This window comes from Rhagoletis zephyria, unplaced genomic scaffold (assembly GCF_001687245.7).
Source record: "Rhagoletis zephyria isolate East Lansing unplaced genomic scaffold, Rhagoletis_zephyria_1.1 Rzeph_scaffold_00364, whole genome shotgun sequence".
Classification (NCBI taxonomy): domain Eukaryota; kingdom Metazoa; phylum Arthropoda; class Insecta; order Diptera; family Tephritidae; genus Rhagoletis; species Rhagoletis zephyria.
The window spans coordinates 80914-99281 of NW_016157448.1; the positions used below are offsets into that span (position 1 = coordinate 80914).

General features: G+C 34.6%; 1 protein-coding gene and 2 long non-coding RNA genes across 3 annotated transcripts in view; 2 read left to right on the forward strand and 1 right to left on the reverse strand.

Moving 5' to 3' along the window:
- The first annotated feature begins 1472 nt into the window (after window positions 1–1472).
- LOC108359240 (uncharacterized) lies at window positions 1473–3400 on the forward strand. Its single transcript, XM_017610995.1, has 3 exons — window positions 1473–1478; window positions 1769–1928; window positions 1979–3400. The coding sequence occupies exons 1-3, from the start codon at window positions 1473–1475 to the stop codon at window positions 2956–2958; spliced, it is 1146 nt and encodes a 381-aa protein (XP_017466484.1). The 3' UTR covers window positions 2959–3400.
- A 6220-nt stretch (window positions 3401–9620) lies between these two features.
- Window positions 9621–14272, reverse strand: LOC108359245 (uncharacterized). Its single transcript, XR_001846894.1, has 2 exons — window positions 14240–14272; window positions 9621–9710 (listed from the first exon to the last, which is right to left on the reverse strand). It is a non-coding gene; the product is annotated as an uncharacterized LOC108359245 (long non-coding RNA).
- The window catches only part of LOC108359246 (uncharacterized), a 21376-nt gene continuing 12646 nt past the window's right edge, over window positions 9639–18368 (forward strand). Inside the window, exons 1-2 of the long non-coding RNA XR_001846895.1 lie at window positions 9639–9727; window positions 12824–12832. This is a non-coding gene — a long non-coding RNA (uncharacterized LOC108359246). The remainder of the gene's footprint in view (window positions 9728–12823; window positions 12833–18368) is intronic.

The window sequence follows — 18368 nt, forward strand, 5'->3', positions numbered from 1 at the left end:
AAGGTCGTCGCTCACATATTCCACCATACCAAGGACCCAGTGACCCTCGACTCTTCGTCCTAAAATATAAAAATAATACTATACTTATTTCATTGAAATAAAAAGCAATAGATAATGACAACATACCCTTGTTATACTTTCGCTTCCCCAATTTCGATCCGTCTATCTGGACGATCTTCCCCGGACCTCCAATTTTACCTCTCTCCTCTTGATGATCGATCTCATATAATACTACTGCCTCTCGGCAGTAGTTGTACCAGTCAGTTAGAGTAGAACTCGAAAATGTGCTCTCGTTTAAATAATTTTCGAGCCTCACAGCGGCTTGTGACCAATGCTGAGCATGGGCATACATTAAAAAAAAATGTCAGCGGCATCGAAAGTTTCGAACTTTCGAACCAGGTCCCTGCTGTCCGGGAAATCCGTGCCTTGCTTCGACATGACCCCTTATTGCAGCGAAAGCTGCCTGCGGTATTGTTTCCGGAAAATTTATTTTCATGGGGATCTTGTGAATGGGGCACAACCGCGAGCGTAATAATAAGCCATTTGCCTCGCAAAATTCAATACACTGCTCGTGGGTGCCCAATTCCAAAAACACCCTAATTAAATTCCACATTTGAGATGCTTCAGCGGCCGAAAGCACGTTGGAATGCCGAATTCCAGCGCTTGAAGCGAAGGAAGTTCATCTTCTGAATAAAAAAATGGAAATCAGCATATATTTTTAATACTTAAAATATGTATATTACCATTTTCAGTAAAGTCCATTTTATAAAATAAATCTTTTTAGAAATGTATTCCACCTTCGAGCTTGTTAATAAGTAAATGAATGCAAATAAGTAACTGCAAAACTATCCCGTTATGCTTTCACTTAATTGAAGGGGTGTAGACTAAGAGGGGGTAAATAATAATTTGAAAGTGTATAAATTATTACACCATCCACAGTACTTCTGGAACAAGAATTCCTTCCTGGGGCTGCCGCCCCAGTGATGTCTCTTATGGTTATGATCAGGACTAAGACCCCTATCGATCCCAATATAAATTTTTCCGTACCGCACTTTTGCCTAGAACGCTTTTCCGCATCGGCGCCTTTCGACCGAACTTAAAGCAATCAAATCGGGCGGGACCAACACCGCCTACGTCATGGGCAATACTTTTTGCACAGGGGTTCGTGACCCGGAAACCCTCATTGATAATAATACATGCCCAGATTAAAAGTAGCGGTAAATTTTCATTTTATTTTGTATTGATTTCCCCTGTATTCCTTTTTAAACATTGCCTTCTTTGTATGTATTGTTTTGTACAATATGGCAACACATGTTATGTGTCAGTTTGCAACCATGTGTTATTGTAAATATGGATGCAATTCAATGTAATTTACAAGTCGATAAAAGTTGAATTAAAGTAATTTATATACAAGATAAAATAAAATAAAAGTGTGTAAAGTATTAAGTACAGTGTTATGTGGCTTTATATATATGAAAGTATGCGACAAATGTACTTTTTGTTAAGGAAACCAAGTGGAACGACGTAAGAAATTTTAACAACAAATAACTTATAAACAATGATATTGTTTATATTTTTTAGTTATACATGTTTTAGAGGATACCTCCCTTAACATCCTGACCAAGTTTCATTTGTTAATTCCACCTGGTTTTCTTAAAACACAAGGTGCGGCTGACTACTAAAGCCCACCCTTAGTAGGCATACATATTTAATTAACATAACTAATCCTTTGTTCCATTACTCTCTAAATATATCGTTTATATTTCAGCCATATTCACTTGCAAACAAACGCAATAGTAACAAAATACTAAACGAAGGAATGGAAGCTTTACGACAAATAGCAACAACATCTTTATTTATGCAGAATGAGCAGAAATCCTCATCGAGTCGGGTAGTTCCAATAATCAAAGAGCCAGAAAACATTGGCGGTAGGATTTAACTATCTTTTGAGCTCAATAAAAAACAATTATTTTTTCAGAGTGCATTTTTATGAAGACTGCTAGCTGCGATGAAACTTCCGATATGATTTATAAACAAAATGCCAAGCTATATAACATGGTCTATAGCTCAGAAGAGCCTGAATCCAGAGTGAATGAGTCAACAGAATCAAATGTTAATATAGATGCTCAGTGCACAGCGTCATTGGAGCAACAAAATACTTTGTTGCCATCAATGCCAATACCAGAAGAAGTAACAGCCAGTCCAACAAGCAAATTGTCCCGGACACGCATGGCATTGAACCACAAAATTATTCCGCAGGCACCCTTCATTGCCAAAAATGATGCAAACGACAAAGGCTTGTTAATGGAAACTTCGTTGTCTATAATTAAGTCATCGACTATTGTCAGCGGACTTGCATTATCCGTAATACCTGGAACAAACTTTGCTGCTGAAAACGAAACTTGTAATGCATCTGGATTCACTCATAACGAAGCACTTCCCACACCCACTGTATCTCGAAAAATTTGCGTTATTAACCCATTGTCAGAGCCAAAATCCAATATGGCGTCCAATTTATTATCTTTGAACAAGTCAAATACCAATATTAGCGCCTCGAATACACCTATTATTACAAGCAAATCCAAATGCCAATCAGCAGAGTCAATTTATCTTCCTGGCCAAATTGATGAGAAGGTCGCATCAGAGAAAAACTTGATAACTGAATCAAATAATAATAAAAATTCCCAGATATCGATGCCCAAATTTTTGAACACCAGATTTATGTTCCCCTTTCCTCCATCCAATTCTGACAGTGAATCAGAAGGCTCTCCGGAGTTATCACCTTCACAGTCCACAGTTATTCAAACTAAGTTACCAGGAAGGGATCAATCACCTAATGCCAGCGCTGCTTCCAACATAAGTATATCACCTGACAACATATATGATCCACAACAAAATCAATCCAAAAACGCATTTGAATCGGAACTTTTACTTAGTCCAGCTAAACTCGGTCAATAAATTTCTCAAAACACGTTTTGCTGATCGCTAGAAAATTTAAATTAGACCTTGTACAAATATTCTTACAAATATTCACGAAGAAAGGAAATGCTCTAAGTTATTTTATTGAAAACATAATAGCCGGAAAACTACCTGTATCTTAATTTAGGGCAAACTACGTGTATGCTGAAGTTAGCCATCATCCGCTCCTAAAGAAACTTACATTTGAGTTCCTTTGGTAGTTTTCTACGCGTGAAAAAGTTTTGCGGAGATAAATACAAGTATAACTGGCTGCTGACGTCCGGAAAGCGTTGCGTGCAAAAAACACGCCACGATGAATGCTTTGGAAAGCAGGTGCTTTCTAATGCGCGTAAAAATATGGGGGTTAGCAATGTTTTCACTTTACGTTGAAACTTAAACGTTCTGTGCGACATGGTCATACATATCAGTATACTTATTTTGACCAGAGACCGAAACTAACAGCGCCATTTATAAAAGTTCCACCAAAAGATATTTATTTTTTGTTATAAAAAATGAGTCACTCACTATATTATATGTACAAAGTTTTTAGTTTATCTATTTGAGCTAGACTTTTTTATTTCTTGTTTTTCGCTATATTTAAATATTATATGTACAAAAATTTTAGTTTATCTTTTTGGACTATACTTTTGTCTGATTTGTTATTGTTTAAGTTTCGAATTGAAGTTATATTTGATTGTTTATTTTAAATGAAACGCTACTCAGGTGGGCTTTGGGAGTTTGTTTCTAATAAATACAGGTTTTTAATTGCAGAACAAAAGATGGTCAGAAAGTCGCGCATTGAAGTTCGGATCTTTTCTTGATATTGACAAGGATAATAAAGAATCAGAATGTAAAATTAAAAACTAATATACATGTAACAGAGATCACTAGGTGAAATTTAAACTGGCACATTCTGCCAAAATATATGGAGATTTAAAAACATATGTATGTATGATAAATAATAATATTTTTAGTTCTGTGAAATTCAAACTTAGTTAATTTTGGAAAAAGTAAATTAATATTAAATAAAGAGGGTTTACTTCCTATTTCTTAAAGGTTATTTTACTGCAATGTATTTTTATTACAGTGATGGACATACTTACACAAGTACTTTTGTGGTTAAAGTATTAGTTTGTATACCTTTGAGATATCTAAACACTCAAGTAAAACAAACTTAGGTATTTAGGACTTGCTATATACTAAAGTAGCAGACGCTAAATACATCAAGTACTTTCACCTCAACTCAAATCAATAGCCCCGAGAATCTCGGAAATTCGAAATTAGTCTCGAAAATTCCGAAATGGTTCCGAAAATAGCGAATCGTTCCGAGGATCCCGAAATCCAGAAAATTCCGAAACAGTCCCAAAAAATTCCAAATTCGTTACAACGATAGAAACTAACTAAATACGCTTATATTTAATATTTAGTACTGATAAAAAAAAAATATGTAAATACGTTTATTTATGTTATATCGTGATCAATCTAGACCAGTGGTGCACAAATGAATCTCACGGAACCACTCGGCTTTCACCTACAAATGGTGTGTGCGAAGCTACCGAACTTCTGCGTCGCTAGCACCCGGTCAGTTTGTGTTTGTACTAGAGATGAGCGCGTGGGTGATTTTGGGTTTAGGTTGATGGTTTTGTAAATCACGCACACACGTTCTGTTATATATTTTTCGATCACGTTCACGCACGCTCACGATGCTTAGTATTTTAATCACGCACGCTTTTTCACTGAGGTTTTTTTTTAATTGAAACTTTATTTATATGAGTAGCATTTCATATGAATAAGTTTTATAACACAAGTATTGTTACAAAAGCTTGGCCAAACGCCTTGCATGGGATGAACGCACTATTAATTTTTTTTTTTAATTTCATGCACATATTATGTATTTATACTAGAGATGTTGCGAATGTGGAATTTTAGACATCCGCAGATGCGAATGCGGATGCGGATGTTCCACAGCTAACATCCGCGGATGCGGATGCGAATGCGAACGTCAAATATTTTTAAGAAATAATTTTGGTAAGTACATTAGGTGATTTAGGTAAATAAAATATGGAAAAGTTAGTAATCTTTAATACTGTTTTTTTACTTAGTACTTTAATTAAAAAATTGGAGCATTGCATTTAAGAAAGAGTAATTTTGCTGCCTTTTCGGTTTACAGCCTGTTTCCTAACGGGTCGTAAATAAAACTTGCGACACTAAATAACTACTCGCTCGAGGCGACGAACTTGAAAAACTTGAAACCTGACATAATTGTAAATTCTTTACGATTGGCGCTGCACCGGTTGAGAGGACTTTCAGTTACATTTCTTTTCTTATTACGGTGCAATAATTCCTTGTTGAGAATTCCATGGGGACTGCAAATGTCGGATGTATCCTCCTGACTTTCATCTTCACAATCTAGCATCATGGCAAGATCGTTGTTTAAGCACCGTTGTGTTTCAATTTGGAGAACCAATTCTTTTGGTTGTCTCAGAATTTGGAGAACCTGTTAAGTCATCAGCGTCTTTCGATTTTAGTTTTTGTAACTAATTTTTAATCCTGTCTTCTGTGACTGGTTTGAAAAATGTGTGCTTATAGTAGGGTTGCCAACTGTACTATAATATATAGTATTGTACTATTTTTTCGGACTGCGTACTATATACTGTTGGAAAAAACTATATTTCTTTAATTATAAATATTAATATATTTCAGTTAGTTGCAAGAAAAAATTTAACATTTTTAAAAATACTTAGAATGAATTACCAAATTTATTTAAAATTATTTCGTTCCTGCTCTCTATACCTGCAACTTCGGCATTCACATAAAGAGTTTTTTCTATTATGAATGTCAAATGGCGAGATGAGAGAGGCAAAGCGACTACCTCACTAAGAAAAATTAACTTTTGATTTATATTGATTTAAATATTGATTGGCGAATGAACGCAAACAAACCACAACTAACTAAAATTTTGTATTGCCTAAAACGATGTGGGGACTTATGATTCGATGAAATGCATCATAATCAATCAAACAAATAATTTTGGATTTTTAGTTAGTTACGGCTTTTTGTATTTCAGCGACGATGTGAGTTAAGCCCTTTCTATGCTATACTAACGATATGTTACATGCCCGTTCCTCAATAGATATAAAATTCACCTTGAATTAATTCTTATTTAATTTTTGAACTTGGCTGTCAACTTATTTACATATCATTTCATCTTTATTTCGATGCGTGCTAATTTTGACAATTTACACAAAATTAAGATAAATGTTTTTGTTTTCGAGCTGAAACACTAATAAAAGGAAACACGGAACTTAAGCATAATATGTTTTATGAGAGAAAAAATAATTACACTTTTCTAGGAAAAAGTAGAAAAGAACTAGCGATGCATCCAGTATTTTCAACAGACCTTTGACAAATAATATTCGATAGTTACATAATTCTTACCTAATTAAAGGTAATCCTTTAACGCGCAAATATTCGACTTTATATTATTATTCTTTATAGCCAGCCGTTGAACATTTCCGCTGGAAATACTTACTATTATCTTACTCTTTGACTTTAAATTACGAAAGAAGGGGACAGTCTTACCGTAGCATCTCCACAGGTAAAAAATGTTGGCTACAATTTTTTGTTTGCTAGATATACGGTTTATCAGTGCACTTGCACAATATTCGCATTCGCAAAAGCTCCGCATTGATTATTGCGAAAGCGAATGTTAAAATTTATGCGGAAGTTCCGCTGTTGCGAATGCGCATATTCGCAACAACCCTGATTTATACATATATGTACATACATATTATGTATTTATTACGAGTATAGAAAAGAATTCACAAACTGGTGCACAAAACTGACCTTAAAAAAAGCTAATGAAATTGAAAGGGTTATTTTGTATCTACAACTACAATCTATACATTACTAAAATAATTCAGGCGCCTTCTTTTGCACAGCATTTATGGTAATTTCTTTTCTACCAAAAAATTTCGCATTTTGATTGCCCTTTCTCCTTTCGTGTGCGTTTATAAAATAAGGGAAAACTGTGAGAAAACTTTGTGTTTGTTTCTTAAAATGTCACACTGTTGTAAGGCAAAAAAGGTAAATTTTCTGGCCTTTGAAGCTTTGTCAGGAGAGATGGTTGACCTGAAAATCAGATGGTTTGCTTAAAACGATAATGTTATGAAATGCGTGGGCTGGATAATAAAAAAAGTCAAAAACATGCACTCTTACAGGGTTGAGTTTAACATCAAACACATATTGCACCGGGCAAGGGCAACATTTTTTGGTAAAAACGAAAACACCATTAATTAAAAAGCAGAAGTCAGCTAACATATTTGGACTCCATTTGCCCTGGTACCATTTTTATACCCGAGCGCACTTGTGCACAACGGTGTTATAACTTTGATCGCATAACGGTTATTTGTAACAGCCATAACGAATCAAGATAGATAAAGACAAATGTAAAAGTATATTAATTAACTTATTTTGTATTTAGATATCTTGGGACTGGCAGCGCCTTTACTTGGTTAGCATTGTATTTTGCTTGAGGTATTAGCTCCATATCGTGTGTAGTAGCTGAAACTACTGAAGTTATTTGCTCAGAGCTACAGAAACAAGAATGATGGAATAGTAGATTGCGCCAATCGAGCTGAGAGCAACCGGGGCTGATGTCATCAAATACAAAGAGAAGAGAGCAAAGATGAATTCAAGAAGAAAAATAGGAAGAATCGAAAAAAGGCAGTGTTGTCAAGTTTTGCAAAAGAACTAAAACCCGAAAAAATTGCGGTTTTTCTTGAATAAAGCACCAAATTTTTATTGGATTGTTTAATGGACTTTATATGCATACAAAATTTCATAGTCATTCAATGTTCCTCGCTCGACGGTCGATTTCTTCTGGCTTGATTGAAAGTGCTCCCACATATTTTGTTGGCAAACATATCCTCTCTTGCTTATGATTGTCATTGTTCAATGATTTTGTTTTTATTTTTGTAAAGCTGCTTACAACACTTGTGCCGAATTTCCACTAGAAATGACAAAAAATAAGTACATGCCATTTAAAAAAATGCCACGTGGAAATTAACATAATGACAATTTTTTAACATAATGACACGAATATTTTTTAATGCCCAAATTTATCATTTGACATTTTTGCCATTTAATGCCTAGTGGAAATCCAGCATTACGATTGCTGTAAATTTTGCTTCCATTTTTTTAAGAGTTACAAATTTGGTGTCTTCGAACAAACAAAAAAGCACCAAAAACGCACCAAGCACCAAACTCAAGAATTACGCTTTTTGAATACGCACTAACTGTAGTGCGAAAAGCACTAAGTTGGCAACAGTGTTGAAAGGTTTTCTCAAAAGAAAATGTAAGCAAAAGTATTGTGCGGTCCGCGAATGGCGCCCATACCGTCAACAGAAAAGTGGAAAGATATATCTAAGATGCTTTCCATTTCCAGACAACCGGTCAGGTACGAGCATGATTTTTAATTTCGACCAAACTCAAATACATTGTTTGTTGGTCCAAATAATGAGACACGTATTTTTTCTTTTGGCTCGGAAAAATTTTTCGGCCGAATTAAACGCGATTTTGTTTTTCAGGCAAAAATCGATTATTCGAATTGACAGTGAGATTTTTTTTTAAATGCCCATAACTTTGTCAAAATTTAATAGATTCCAACAATGTTTTTACTCAAATGTCAGTAATTCGTGTCACTTCAAGATAGAATGATATAATTATTGATTTTCATTATTTAAAATTTTTTATTTAACAATAAACAAAAAGTGCAAATTTTTTTTAAATTTAATTTCTCAAAAAGTGTATTTTTTTTTTGTCTCAAACTTTTTTATCGGGAAAGAGACACTTTGAACTACAATCAACCCAAATCTCTAATAGCGAAGATTTTTTTTTCTGAGTTATGATTTTTTATAGAAAATATACGTTTTTGTGGTACATACTACAATATTCTTATATTGTTTAACTAAATGGAACATATGTATGTAATATATCAGCAAAAAGTACAGCCGTGATCATTTTTTGTGTATCAAATAGATATTAGAACACACTTTCCACCATACAGTTTCGAAATACAAAATCACATTTTCCCGCTTTTTATAATCGAAACTGTATGGTGGAAAGTGTGTTCTAATATCTATTTGATACACAAAAAATGATCACGGCTGTACTTTTTGCTGATATATTACATACATATGTTCCATTTAGTTAAACAATATAAGAATATTGTAGTATGTACCACAAAAACGTATATTTTCTATAAAAAATCATAACTCAGAAAAAAAAATTTTCGCTATTAGAGATTTGGGTTGATTGTAGTTCAAAGTGTCTCTTTCCCGGTAAAAAAGTTTGAGAGAAAAAAAAATACACTTTTTGAGAAATTAAATTTAAAAAAAAATTTGCACTTTTTGTTTATTGTTAAATAAAAAATTTTAAATAATGAAAATCAATAATTATATCATTCTATCTTGAAGTGACAAGAATTACTGACATTTGAGTAAAAACATTGTTGGAATCTATTAAATTTTGACAAAGTTATGGGCCTTTAAAAAAAAAATTCTCACTGTCAATTCGAATAATCGATTTTTGCCTGAAAAACAAAATCGCGTTTAATTCGGCCGAAAAATTTTTCCGAGCCAAAGGAAAAAATACGTGTCTCATTATTTGGACCAACAAACAATGTATTTGAGTTTGGTCGAAATTAAAAATCATGCTCGTACCTGACCGGTTGTCTAGAAATGGAAAGCATCCTAAACGTTTCATTGAAGTTTAGAATATACCCCACTGCTTGGGAGCTATGGATAGCAAGCATATAAGAATTCATCAACTACCTCATTCTGGATCAACTCCAATTATAAGGGCTACCATTCAATCATTCTTCTTGCCGTATGTGATGCAAATCGCTTCTTTACACTTATTGACACAAGCTATGCTGGAAGGAACGCTCATCAGCGCCTGTGTTCAAACCCTGGTCAAAGCAACATCGCAAAAAATATAGAAAAAAGGTTTTTCTTAACCGCGATTGTCTCTCGGCAGGCAATGGCAAACCTCCGAGTGCATTTCTGCCATGAAAAACAGCTTCTCATAAAAATACAATCGCCGTTCGGAGTCGGCGTAAAACTGTAGGTCCCTCCGCTTTGTGTGACAACATCAAGGCGCACGCAACAAATCGGAAGAGAAGCTCGGCCAAACAGTAACATATGTGTAAGCGCCTATCTATTATTTATTATTATTATGCTGGAAGGAACAGCGGCGGTGGAGTTTTCAGAGCTTCCGCTTTAAGCCACTGGCTGGAAATTGATGGTATTAATATGCCTACAACGGATCCAATTATTCAAAACGGTATGCAAATGCCATACTGTTTTGTTGCAGATAATGCTTTGCCTTTGACAAAAAAGGTAATGGGACTCAGGGGCGCACCCAGGAATATATTTTAGGGGGGGAGTTTTATATTTCTGAAGATATATCACCGGAATATACTGAAAATTCGCTTCAGATAATACGCTCTTTGAAAAACATTTATGCAAGTTTTATGTACAGTATGTAATAAATAAATAAACGGCTTAATATTCATAAACTGCACCTTATTTACATAAGATTAACAGAACTCAAACATTTTTAACCGACTTCAAAAAAAGGGGAGGTTATCATTTCGTCGGAATACATAACTTTGGACCACGTGAACCGATTTCAATAATTCTTTTTTTATTGGAAAGATGACACCTCAAGGGTCGTCCCGTAATTTGGTTTAGATCCGATGATTGGATCATGAAGAAATTAACGGTACACCTAAATTTGTATATGAGAATTGAAGTCGGTTGTGTTCTTTCCTTAAAAACTACTTGTTTAATAAAAAGTTCTATAAACTCAAGATGAGCTCAACTTTCAAAAGTACCTAATAAAAAATTTTAAAAAAGAGTCAGTAAAAATATATTTATTGATTCCAAGAAATTTTTACACTTTTATGTTAAATTTTTCGATTTCTGGTTTCTGGTTTTCGATAGATATGGTGATTTTTCACGATTGCCACATTTTTTTAATATTTCGAATACCGAAAAAATTATCTGAACTCTTAAGAAAAACGAAAAATTCATATAAAACGACGGACAAGAAATGGAAAGGAAATTTTCTTCTACCAAAATTTCTTAAACCAGTTTGCAGCTCTCAAGAAAAAAATGGTCGTATATTTATTTTCTCATGAAAATTTACAGCAAAAGCAAAGCGCTTTTATCAAGCAACAGAAATTATAATAAATATTTCTTATGATTTCCTTGAGAGCTGGATTCTTAGCTTTAAGATACAGTTTGTATTTGAGGTTATTAGCTTTAGGGGGGGTTTGAACCCCAAAACCCACCCCTTGTGTGCGCTAATGATGGGACTGTATCCAATATCCAAAATCACTAATGAAACAAATTTATTACCCAGTTTGCGGACTGTAAACATTTTTTTGGTGGTAGATAAGCCTTAAAAATTGTGACAGATTCCAAAACCATGTGGTAGATTTTCATATGCATAGTATATATGTATGTATGTAATAAAATCTTTTAGTTTTTTAAATCTTTTATTAGTCTATAAAAGATACAATACTTACATGCACATATACATACATATATTACTAATGCAAAATAAAACCAAACACATACATATGTATTCCAAAGAATAATGGGCTTTCTCCGGAACTATCTTCCACCGGCAATGTTTTTGGATGGCTTTGTTTTCTCGTGAAAAGTATTTATTCTTAAAATATAGATTGCGTTTAAATCTGTGACAACAGTGAGGCATTAGTATTTAGAAATTGGAATAATTCTTTAGAAAACCCCTTTTTTATCGATTTAGTTTTCACTATTTTCTCTACTTTTATTGTTACAAACGCAACCTTACTGCGACTATCTCTGATATAGTATTTTCTCATCAAGTTGTCAAGGCATTGCTCTTGTATTTAAGGTGACAATGAAAGTAATAATTATCCACAGAGAAAGTACACCTCAGAAACAGTGCTGAGTAGTTACAAAAATAGATTTATGGTAAAAAGTTGTCAGCTTTCAAAGAAATGCTTATTGGATGTCCCACCCGCCACAGCCAAATTGTTTTTTTTGTTAACCTAACTTTGAAAATACGAAAGCTTCCCATCGTTTAAATAATGTTATTTTATTAAAAGTATAATAAATATCCATATGAAACCAGTAGAGCTCATTCTACTCACGAACTTTGCATACTCAACCATGACTCGTCGTCACCAAATACTGTCCTACCAACCACAAGCTAAAGAAGTTTTTTTTTTAATTTTCAAATATGGTAACATCAACTCAGAGAGGCCGTAATCATCGTTTTCATTCTTGAAAAATGTCAATTTTCTGTGTAAATTTAAGTGTTAAGATTTTGAAACTTATCCAATAAGTGGATAAAGAAAAAGTATTTAAAGTTTGAGCAAAAACAAGTTGAAATGTCTCACACCTCACGTTGGAAAGTCCCTTTTCCACAAACTGGTCCATTTTGTGTACTCCTGCCAAAGCTATTGATTTTGCAGCTGAATTCGATCAACTTACTGATCGTAGCACTTAGCAAATTTTTCACGTGTTGAAAAGAAACAGGAATCAATTAGAAAATGGAATGTAAAAATTAGAGCCAATGGCCCGCTGTTATAGTCAAAATAAAGTCGACTCTAAAGTTAAAAGCAGGTTTTTTTTGACAGATATCCCATTGAAAGTTATGTCAAAAAGCTGCTTTTAACTTTAGAGTCGACTTTATTTTGACTATAACTACGGCCCAATGTATTCAGAATTGTCTAATTCACGACAGCAAGTACAAAAAATAACAAAAGATTAAGGATGACAAAATAATCCACATTGTAAAATGAGTACAGTTGTAAAATGTTGTAGATTTAAAGCCTACGGTGGTAGATGTGTACGCTGACCATATTTGTGGGAGCCAAATACGGGACAAAAAAAAATGTTCCAATTTTTTCACAAAAACTTACAGATCTTAAACAGCATTCTTATAGTAACATCACAAATCTGTAGGATATTTCTCTCGAGATTTTTACCCCGCAAAATTTGTAAAAAAAATCGTGAAATTTTAGTGTAATAAAATGCAAAGTGCAGTCGATGAGACTTACCGTTAATTTTTGGATTTTTTTTGTTGCCGATGCTACGCATTATTTTCATACAAATTATGTTCGACAATTTTTTAAAAGAGAAGCAAAAGAGCAGCATTTTCCACACGTGTTTTCCGATTGTCTTGCTTCTTGAAAATCAGCCACTATGTCAGCTGACACGACCTATGTATCTTATGGGATTTTTGTGTTAACTACAGCAAAAAAAAAATCTTTTTATAAAGTACTGCATAGTCCTTTTGAAGATGCGTTAAAAGATGCACGCAATTTTTAACAGAAATGTTCTCCGAAAGCATCGCAAACATTCAAGTATGCTTTAAATTTCGCTAATATATTAAACGACTATTATCTTATCTCCAACACTTCTCGCTACATCCTATAACTAAGCGCCCGTTATTATAAAGAGATTATCCATCATGTTCTCTTCACATTACTTAGCCTTCACATCTTCCAGCTGAAGCAGTATCAATGGAAATTTAAAAAAATATATGCACAAATATTTTGGAGACCGCTAGACTCACCTTTGCTTAGCTACCTTATAGCAATAAAGTATCAGATAAAAATGTGCTATAAAACAAACAAATTTTAAATGAAAAAATCCTTGTCACTATTAGTTGAACCCGAGACCACCATTGACACACCAGGGTAAAAATTTATTCTTGAATTTATTTTCAAAATTGTTATATTTATTATTAAAATTTTAAATATCGAAGTTTAACAAAAAAAAATATTAGTAGAGTTCACTATTTGATGCGAAAATGCGAAAGACAAAAATTAGCGTTTATTTTGTTGCTTTGCTGTGCGTTTGTGCGAAACGGCGCCATAACGGTGCCGTATGTTTGTTGTAAAAAACTGCCGATCAAAAAGTGAACTCTAGTATAGTGAATTTCAAACTGTTAAAGACACTACATTAGTCGACACGATAGTAAGTAAGAAAAATACATGAATCAGTGTCTGAACGACTATCGTGTCAAAGTTACATGATGCATGCCCTGTTCATAGAGAAAATTACAATCATATACCAATATCCCCTAAAACTGCCTCATAGGCAAGCCATTTTAATGAGAGGTTAAAGCTCCGAAATACCAGACACCGAATACGGGACAAATATAGGGCATCAAAAGAAATACAGAACATTTGGCGTCCCGTATAACGTAAATAATTTACCAGGACAATGGGTCAAAAAAGAGGACTGTCCCGTATAATACAGGACGGATGGTCACCGTATAGATGTGGTATAGTCCGCACACTGGTATTACACCTATAATCATTACCGCATCCAGTCATGATTCAATAATACAAGCTTCGATAAACTGACAGTTGTCTCTCTCGCACCGCTCCCTTAGCAGCGGCACCGTGTTGCTTCTTTGCAAATTTACTTGGAAAAAGTGTAGCTTTGGTGTGAAATAGAAGTATAAGCTTTTGTGCAATATGTTTATTTGTATATGCATATGAAGCACATTTAACTGATTAAAACATAAATTGCTTTTAAATTGGATATTTACATAAATCTCATAGTAGTTTTATTCTGTTTCTGAGTACTTTTGCAGTTTTTATACAGCTAAATAGCACACAAATTACGTAATTCACGTAGATATATTAATATTTCGTTCAATATTTCGTTTAAAATGTCAGATTTCCTGCAAATACATTAGAATTTACAAAAGGAATTTCACTACTAATTGCCTACTTTGCGTACTTTTATACTGCCATTTTCGCACCAAAGGATTTCATTCTTCTCCTTTCTCCGTCCTTCGTAAATGCAACCCTTAGTAAGGGAGTGTCAAACCGCGCCTGTCAATAATTATCTAACCTTGTATTATTGAATCATGCTGTCCAGTATTATGGTTAGCGCATGTACTAGTTAGCATAATATATGGTGTTGCCAGCGCCAAAAACAGAAAGCGACGAAAGTGAAACGTCAAAAAATTACGTATATTCAAAAATAAATTTCGAATAATTTAAATCTATTTGAACTAAAAATATGTAAAAGCTAAAGGCACGAGTACGACGTTGAGTAACTGGCTAAACAGAATGTAGGACAACATCATGATTCAATAATACAAGGTTAGATAATTATTGACAGCTGCGGTTTGACACTCCCTTACAAAAGGTTGCATTTACGAAGGACAGAGAAAGGGCAAGAATGCAATCCCTTGTTGCGAAAATGGGAGTAGAAAAGTACGCAAAGTAGGCAAGTAGTATTGAAATTCCTTTTGTAAATTCTAATGTATTTGCAGGAAATCTGGCATTTTAAACGAAATGTTGCACGTAATATGGGTACTCTTTATGAATTTGTACAACGATTATGGGTTGCTGTGCCCAAACGCGTGAATCGAATCAAAAACCTTTTACACACACTTGTAGACAACAGTTCACGCTTTATTACAAAAATATAATTTACTATATCCGTGGACTAATTTATTAATAATGTCGGTTGGAAATATGGTATTTTTTGCAAGTTTCCGAGCTGAGCTGTAAAAAAAAATATCCACGAGATATCTCTACAACGGTGTTCAGCCCCTCTTCTTTAGCGAAATAGAAAGGAGAATTCCACTTAGTGAGGGTTATAATCCCTAAGCGCGGCCGAAGGTCGCCTACGCAGAAAGTTGTTTTCTGCAAAACTTGTTCAGCGCCTTTTCTTCGGCAACATAGAAAGGAGAATTCTACTAAGTGAGGGTTATAATCCCTAAGCGCGGCCGAAGGTCGCCTACGCAGAAAGTTGTTTTCTGCAAAACTTGTTCAGCGCCTTTTCTTCGGCAACATAGAAAGGAGAATTCTACTAAGTGAGGGTTATAATCCGCAAGCGCGGCCGAAGGCCGCCTACGCAGAAAGGTGCTCTCTGCAAAAGGTGTTCAGCCCCTCTTCTTGGGCAACAGAGAAAGGAGTAGTGAGGGTTATAATCGTTTTGGAAGAAATCCAAATTTCCGCTGTTTTCAAACAGCTCCCAAGGGGTCTTTATGTGGGGGACGGGGATGAGGGTTGACTTTTCCTAAAACGGCGTCCATCCTCTCTCGTTTAGGGGAGGCTTGGGGAGCCACGCCCCTCCCCCTCCGCCCCCACCCCTAAATCGTTGTACAAATAGCTAGAGATTTCCCCGTAATATTGATATATCTACGTGAATTACGTAATTTATGTGCTATTTAGCTGTATAAAAACTGCAAAATAACTCTAAATTAAAATAAGACTAGATAAGATTGATGTAAACATCCAATGTTTATGTTTTCATCAGTTAAATATGCTTCATATGCATATACAAATAAACATATTGCACAAAAGCTTATAATTTTATTTCACACCAAAGCTACACTGTTTCTATGTAAATTTGCAAAGAAGCAACACGGTGTCACTGCTAAGAGAGCGGTGCGAGAGAGACAACTGTCAGTTTATCGAACCTTGTATATTGTATCAGCTACATCAGAAATAATACACCATAACCACAGCTACATATTATGGGCAGTTTAGAGCATTTAGAACATTTTTACTTTTGACAGCTCTTGCTACATACCACAGCCTCACCATTCTGGTTAGGCAGTAAAGCAGCATGGAAAGACTAAAGCGCTGGTTATACTTATATTGCAAGTGCAGGGCATAGAGAAGCAGCGCATGTGAAGCAGTGGTTTAATTATACTCGGCATAGATCGCATAATCTGACATAATCAGTTAATCTGTTCCAGTACTCCAGGAAATAGTTAGGCAGACATAACTGAAAAATGCGTATTCATAGCCTAAATGAAGTCGACACTTAAGTTAGTTGCTACTTTTTGTCATGATTTTCAATGAAATGGCGGCAACTAACTTTATAATCCACTTAATTTTGACTATAGATATGCCCCAATTTATGTACAAGAACGACTTCTCAGTAAATCCTATAAATCTGATAAGTACTGGAACAGAGTAATGAGAGCAATGAGAGTGGCATCTCTCTTTGAAAATGTCACATAGCGAAAAATCAAAGTTCTCCAGACTTCGCTGTCATGCCCCCTCATGCGCTGCGTCGGATAATCGAATGTATGAAAAGCTCATTAAACAGATTCGATTTGTGGCAGTACTCATGTTATGCGCTGCAGCACAATGCTAGCGTAACCAGGGCTCCTATCAAAAGGGCATTGGTACAAATTTCGAAATAGGCTTCGCAAAAAGCAACGGTATCGGTGGTCTTAAAAGAAGTGTTGGAGATATAACAAACCGTAATTTTCCATGAATGGATAAGTATACAAATAACTGAGGACCAGACATTTTTTCTTCCGAAAATCTCGTATACCCGGAATCATCGGGTGTGTGGACGGAACGCAAATTGGTATTGTTGCACCAAATCGATTGAAACATCAGTATTTAAATAGGAAAAGGTTTCACAGGTTGAATGATTGTAAGTTTCAATTAAGTAATGTTCAATTCCTTTTCTTAATTGTTTTATGTTTATTTTTGTAGGCTTGTTACCACAACATTGTGATACGGTATGTAGACAGTCGTGCTCCCGGTTCAACAAGTAATTCACTTGTTTGGGGAAACAGTGAACTAAATGAAATCTTGCAATGGATGTACTGCAATATAGAACGAAGTTCCATGTATTTAGCAGAGCTGTAAAATGATTGAATCAATAGGATCTGCATTCACTCGACATTCTTTTCAAAATTTTGATTGTTTGTTTGTATAAAAAAAGCCTCATTCCTGAGTGGCTTAAAATGCTTGGAAACAAATAAACTGTGTTGTGTTTTTGAATGGTAGATTGACATTCAGTATGGAATGTGAATGTAACAGAAGCATTCCCACACACACATGATTGTATATTTAAAATGAATGCACACGTTTTTACCATTCAGTACTAATACTTTTTTCCCAGGGTTGATATATTTTATACTTTAAAATTTAAACATATCTGGAATTGAAAAATACATATATGTATACGTATGTATGTATTTCAACGCGTATGTATAGACGTTTTCTGACATTAACACATGGCTAATGACTGGTGCGAAATCAGTCCAAACAAACATCGCAACCGTCGAGCACAAAGGACACATCTTGATACATACATTTACATATATTAGATTCGAAACTAGTGAACTGTATATAGAAATATAAAACAGTGTCAATAGAATTGAGTTTTTAAAACTCTTGCTTGAAAAAACTTAAGAATTTCATTACCGGCATCTGCCCCTTCGTATTATAGACTTTTAGAACTATAAAAGGTCTATTCTGCACATAACCGAAGATTTTGTAACCGGAAAATTTTATTACCAAAAAATGTTACCTGTTCATGTCACCGCAATTCTAGGAACGTTGGTAAAGCTAT

Bases quoted from the DNA above. Each gene is read 5' to 3' on its own strand.
- LOC108359240 (XM_017610995.1), top strand. The intron at 1,929-1,978 runs GTAGGATTTAAC...TTATTTTTTCAG, and splicing joins AGAGCCAGAAAACATTGGCG to AGTGCATTTTTATGAAGACT.